The following is a 6,601-nucleotide window of genomic DNA, read 5'->3' on the forward strand; positions in this document are numbered from 1 at the left end:
CGGCAAATCGGTGATTCTCACGGTGGTTGACCGCTTCTCCAAGTATGCCCTCTTCATCGCGCTTGGCCACCCATACACTGCGGCGTCAGAGGCTCGTGCCTTCTTCGACGGCATCATCCGCCTCCACGGATTTCCAGCTTCGATCGTCAGTGATCGCGACCCAGTGTTCATAGGGCATGTGTGGCGCGACCTCTTTCGGATGGCGGGGGTGCAACTTCGGTTTAGCACCTCCTTCCACCCTCAGCCAGACGGCCAGCCGGAGGTGGTCAACAAGGTCATCGCCATGTACTTGCGCTGTGTCACCGGGGACCGTCCAGGGGCGTGGGTGGATTGGCTGTCCTGGGCGGAGTACTGCTACAACACCTCCTATCAATCCGCCCTGCGCACCACGCCCTTCGAGGTGGTCTACGGCCGCCCAGCGCCGCCTATCCTGCCGGTGGACTCAGCGACGGCCCGGACGGAGATGGCGGGAGAGCTCATCCGCACCCGCGACGAGGTTTTGGCCGAGGTGCGGCAACGCCTCGTGCAGGCCCAGCTGTTGGCCAAGCACTACTACGACGGACATCATCGCGAGGTGGAGTACGCGGTCGGTGATTGGGTGTGGTTGCATCTCCTGCATCGCTCCACTCAGTCCCTGGACCCGCGTGCGAAGCGCAAGCTGGGTCCCCGCTACGCTGGACCCTTCGTCATCTTAGAGCGCGTGTGGACGCTCGCGTATCGTCTTCAGCTTCCAGCCGGTACCCGCATCCACGATGTCTTTCATGTGGGGCTGTTCAAGCCTTACCGCGGAGAGCCGCCTGCTGCGTCACCGGCCCTTCCTCCTACTGCGGATGGCCGTCTTCTTCCGAGTCCTGCAAAGGTGTTGCGGGCTCAGCTACGTCGAGGTGTCTGGTACTTGTTGGTTCAGTGGGAGGGACTTCCAGTGGAGAAGGCCACTTGGCAGCAGCGCGATGACTTCTCCCTCCACTACCCAGACTACCAGCTCGAGGACGAGCTGTTTGCGCAGGCGGGAAGAGATGTTATGACCGGCCTGTCATATTCCAGGAGGGGGCCCAACCATGGGCCCAATTAGGGGCTTAGCCCATTTATTTTATCTATTTTCAGCTCATAAATACTATTTGTAAACCGTATGTGAAGGATTAAGCAATAATTAGATTATTATTGCCGACTTCCAAAGGAGTCGGTCTCCCTAAACCCTAGCCGCCGCGCCGCCTTGGCCGCCGCCACGGCTCCCTGCCGCCATCGCCCTCTTCCTCGGCCGCGCCAGCCTCCCTCCTTCCCCTACAATCTACGACCTAGACACGGCAGAACCCGAGCTCCTACCAATTATATTCCATGTCCCACAAATCCTACTATATATATAACCAATGCCTCTAAGATAATGCATCTATGTTGGAAACAAAAACTGCGTTAGATGCAATGAAATAAGGTAACCATCGTGGGCTCTCTGTCTAGTCAGCTCCTAGTAGCTCGCACAAGTAATCATGATTTTTGGGTTATATATACTTCCTAGTGCGTCCACCGTCCAACTCCTATATATATATCTCTGTTGGGTGAATATTCAAGAGGCTTGTTAAGCTCACAGTTCACATACACCACAATCGTTCGGGTTGCGACACACTTTATATCTCTTATTAAACTAGGAAAGTGGGAGAGCTTCTTCAATACATTTTATAATCTCATGTAGCTCAACACCATTGCCCCATAGTATCCCTTTATAGGCCAAGAATATAAGGGTGTGAAATATTTGCAACTACATTCTGGCGCCACAAGGCGTCCAACTTAATGTTAGAACCCGTACTAAATCAGTTTCGGTTGTTTGCTGTCATAGTGGTTTAGGCTGCATAGATATTGCTAAATCTGATGTCTGGTGCTTCATCTAACAGATCTACATAGTGGTTAGTTCTCCCTCCTGCCCATTTAATTGGTGTTGTGAATTGTTTCAAGCCAGGGAGTACTAAAATTCTACACATAAACCAGATGTAAAATGTTATATTAATAGTCGTGTCTGTTAAGCTTAATGCACTAGCTAACGTAACCAAAAGCCCGAACTGATAAATAGGGTTAGGCAATCTACGTATATACACTTCAACAGTCGAACTTGAAGTAACGTGTGTCCCCATAGTACTTTAGTTTTACTCAATGGCATGTACTGATGCTTAGATACTTCTCGCAGATGGATGGTCGGATATTAGCACAACAAAAACTAACAAAATAGTACTGGGAAATCAGACAAAATTCAACAGCGTCAAAACTCTTTGGCAGAGAGCGCAAGTCGATCAAAATGACACTGCAACCAGAGAAGAGTAACTAGCAACAAAAAAGTATGTCCCACAAGGAGGTTAGCATAATTGGATGACAGTAGGATCTGAATAAGATGATTCGTACCTCCAAGACTAATTTACAAAAGACCAAAGCTCATAGCGCATTGTCTACAAACTGAAAAGAGGCCTCGCTTACAATATCAGACAAGCTTAACGTCTTCGTAGTTTTGGAAATGGTAACGTCTGGACTTGTGCTTGATTATCCGGAGGCTTCCTGGTCCTGCTGCAGTGCCATGAAACTCCACGCCAGTGAGCACCACCGGCCTCCTCCACAGCTTGATTACCTGGAAGAACCTCACGACGCAGAACTTGCCAGAGCCCAGCGGCAAGAGGTGTGACGCCACTGGGAACCACCCTCCCGGCAAAGGCAGCTCTTCCCAGGAGTTGAGCTTCACCGGCGGTGACATCTGCGCAAGGTCAGCCACGCAGAGCTGCCCATCACTCTCCGAGAAGCCAAACCAGAGACCATGCTCAGGGGCGTACTTGGCGTGGCCTTTGAACGGCAGAGCCCAGTCGCCGACCTTGCTCCATGCGTGGGTAGCCGTGTCGAAGGAGTAGGTGCCGGCGCCCACCGTGGATATCCAGATTTGCGAATCGCGAACCACTGTGTAGGAGCCAATCGAACAGGGGTGTGGCTCTCGCTCCGGAGACCTGTCGTAGATTTGATGAGGATCGTACTCGTACTTGTAGTGGTCGTAATCAATTGGAGGCGGCGGGAGAGGGCGCCAATACCAGTCCTCCGGCAAGCACTTGCCAAACGAGGGGCCGTAGGTAAAAGCATCGAAATACTTCACCTTAGGCGGCGGACCAGGGCTGACATCCATGGTGTAGAGGCTGTCGCCAACGGTGAGGGAGATGGAGGTGCACCTGGGGTTTGGCTTCGGGTTCATGACGCGGACGGCGCCAAGCGCGCCATCGTAGAGGAGGGTGTCACCATGGTGGTCGACGGCGATGATGTCGTTCTTGAGGGCCATGAAGTGGATCCACCCTTTGGGGTATCTCGTGCAGGGCCAGTCGAAGGATACGGCGGCGGGAGGCAGCCGAGCCAAAGCTGGAGCCTTCTTTATTGGTGTTGGATCTGCTGGTTCTTGTGATCTGGTAGGGGAGAATAATCTTGCCGGATCGATGCGGTGCAGGTTGAAGGCAGGGCGGCCGTCGCTCCATTTTTTGGCCAGCAGATTCACAAAAGGGCGATTCATTGCTCCTCTCCTCTCTCTCCCCTCTCTAATACAGAGAGAAGCAATCTGGCTTTCAACTTTAGTTATTTTGATTTGATATCCTGATTGGGGGATACAACTGAACCCCACGACTTCACACGACGTAGCCCCAAAACGAACATTCCTAGCCGCCGGGAATAGGTTGTAGGAGCCTGGGAGACGGGTTGCGCTGAGGTAACTCATAAGAGAACTTTTTTAGGGCAACTAGTCTAAGCCGGAAAACACAGCTGTGTTTGGATGCACAAAATTTAGCCATGGAATTGAATTGGGCTGAAATTCCAAATCCAAGGTGGAAAGGAAATGGCCTCCATTTCAATTCTGCTGTTTGGGTGTACAAGGTATTTGTTGTTGGAATCAAAGGGTGGCACCGAATTATAAATCATGTTTGGATGCAGCCTCAAATTGGAATTGGAAGAGGGGCAGGAAGAGGTCACCGCCTGGCGCTGTTCTCCTACGGGACAAGGACATGCCACCGCTCGGCGCCACGCCGTTCCCCTACCGGCCAGGGAGAGCCATTGTCCGGCGCCGACGGAGATGATGATGGGGGACGAGGAGGGCGGGGAAGGGGAAGGACGGCGCAGAGCTCGGAGGACGGAGAGGAATCGGAGCTCGAAGGCCACGCGGCGGCGGTGGGGGAAGCGTAGCTCGCAGGACGGAGGGGACGCGGAGCTCGGAGGCGGGAGATGCGGAGCTCGGCGACGGGAGATGCAGAGCTTAGCGGCGGCGGGTGGCGGGGCCACACAACGGGGGAACGGCGGCGGGCAGCGGGGGACGGCGGGCGGCGGGGCCACGTTGCGCGGGAACGGCGGCGGGCGGCAGTGGAACGGCATGAGGCGGAGGACCCGCCGGGAGAGACGCGGGGAGGGCAACGGGCCAAGCGGTACGCTCGTTTCCGAGCGTTTCCGAGCATTTCCGAGCATGCTCGCTCGGAATGTTTGGCCAGCTATTTGCACAGCAGGATTCCGAGCGCAGAATTTTGTTGGGTTTCCACGCAAAGATTTCGAGCGCAAAACAAACAGCGGAATCAGCCCATTTGGCCCAAATTCCAATTACACGCTCCAATTCTATGCAACCAAACACAGCATGTTTTGGCCTGTCGCAGACGGTCACCGCCGCGTGTAGAGAGATGTATTGGCTTACGTGGCGTGCGCAGGATCCATCTGCCAGTATGATTGTGTCTTATCTCGACCTCTCCGCGGTAGCTTTTGCGAAAACCCCCTCGGTTAATATTAGACGACGAGATGTGCCCTGCCACCACTACAAGTGTCCTGCCCCGATCATAACGAGGAAAAGCAGAGAAGGAAGATGGAACGGCGGCAAGCAGAGAAGGAAGAGGGGAGTGGTGCAGCTGTCGACATGCGGTGAACGACGGAGCAGATGGCGGTGAACGCGGCGCAGTCGCGGCGGTCGGAGGATTCGGTGATGGTTCACCGTCGCCGACAGGAAGGGGATCCACCTCCCGCGTACGGTAAGCCCCAAATTTGCACTCAACATAGTTAGAAGAGTGTAGAAATCCATGATTTTTGTAGAAATAAGTGTACTTTGTGTGGTATTACTGTGTTCTTGGAAGATCTGAGTGGAGATGTGGTTTGATTTGGTTGTTTGCTTTGGGTTCATGGGTTTCGTCAGGGTTTAAAGGAAATTTTACGTTTTTCTGCTTGAATTCTTGGCTAGAGGCAGGCAGTAATGTTTGTTTTCATTGTTGCAACATCTCGTAGGCCTGTGTGCTTTTTTGTTGAGTATTGAGGCATGCAAGCTGGATTTCCTCCAAGGATGCAGGCATGTGCTTTTTGTTGATGGATGTCAAATCAAGACTAGGTATCAATGCTGTGAGATAGGTTTTCCCTGATGCAACAACAACAGTGAGGTTTTCAACATGTAAGAAATGTGTTCTTTCATTTACATATTTTGAAAAACAAGTGTGTTGTTGTACTAATTACAATAATTTCTTGTGATACAGGTACATACTGGAAGCAAGAGAGTTGCATGTGATGTCAATGTTTGAAAAGGTGAAGGGGCAGGTCATGACAAGGCACTACAACAAGCAAAAGGAGGAGCAGAAATGGCCTGGTATTATCTGCCCAAAAATAAGAAAAATGGTGGAGAAGAATATTGAATATTCAAACAATTGCTTTGCGGATGGAGCTGGTGATGGCCTCTTTTCAGTTGCTGAAATGCATAGTTCCACTCCTGTTGACCAAGTAGTTGATCTCAATTCCAAGACATGCACCTGCAGAAGGTGGCAGCAGTCAGGTATCCTTTGCCCACATGTAATTTCTTGTGCAAAGATGGATAAACTAGACCCCCTCACTCTAGTGGATAAGTGTTATTCAATTGAAATGCACAAGAAAGCTTATGCAAATATAGTTTATCCGTGCAAAGGCAAAAGTGAGTGGGAGAAAATGAATTGTCCTACCATTCTACCACCAACATACAAGAAGCATGTTGGAAGTCCCACAAAAAGCATAAGGTAAGCTCCTGGGAAGTAGATTGTAGAGGTGGTGGCAAAAGGGTGACAAGACATGGAGTAATTATGCACCGCATCAACTGTGGCAAGCCAGGTCACAACATACATGGATGTTATTGGTTCAAAAATGGTCTTCTAGTACCTGATGAATCTCAACTGAATATGGCACCACCACCAGCAAATACTGCAAGAAACCCTGATCCAAACAGTACTCAGGATGATCAGCAACAACCACCTACATACCAAGATATTTTAGTTGGCAGAATGGCTCATGATGTAAGCTGACACTCAATGAATTGTATTTTGCTCCATAAATTGTACTTTGCTCCATAAATTGTACTTTTCTCCATAAATTGTACTTCTTCTCCACTGAATAAACTGTCAACTTGTAGAGGCCACCAATGAGGACTGTGGAAGCAATTCCAATCTTTCATCCTTGATGCCCAAAATGTGAACTTGCAGCCATCAGCAAGCACACTTAGACAGGGTGAGCTAGCTCAGAAGTTACTTGCAATGAAGCATGCAAAGAACCAGGCACTTGAAGAGAAGAAGCTAGCTATCCTTGAAGCACGATATCAAGCTGAGGTGGAGAA

General features: G+C 51.0%; 1 protein-coding gene across 1 annotated transcript; it reads right to left on the bottom strand.

Moving 5' to 3' along the window:
• Positions 1 to 2,336: 2,336 nt before the first annotated feature.
• LOC127309710 (uncharacterized) lies at positions 2,337 to 3,588 on the bottom strand. Its single transcript, XM_051340460.2, has one exon. It carries the CDS (start codon positions 3,521 to 3,523, stop codon positions 2,465 to 2,467), a length of 1,059 nt encoding a protein of 352 aa, XP_051196420.1. The 5' UTR covers positions 3,524 to 3,588; the 3' UTR covers positions 2,337 to 2,464.
• Between the last annotated feature and the right edge of the window lie 3,013 nt (positions 3,589 to 6,601).

Source organism: Lolium perenne, chromosome 6 (genome assembly GCF_019359855.2).
Source record: "Lolium perenne isolate Kyuss_39 chromosome 6, Kyuss_2.0, whole genome shotgun sequence".
Classification (NCBI taxonomy): domain Eukaryota; kingdom Viridiplantae; phylum Streptophyta; class Magnoliopsida; order Poales; family Poaceae; genus Lolium; species Lolium perenne.

Excerpts from the sequence above, each read along its gene's own strand:
- LOC127309710 (XM_051340460.2), bottom strand. The coding sequence starts at position 3,523 with ATGAATCGCCCTTTTGTGAATCTGCTGGCCAAAAAATGGAGCGACGGC.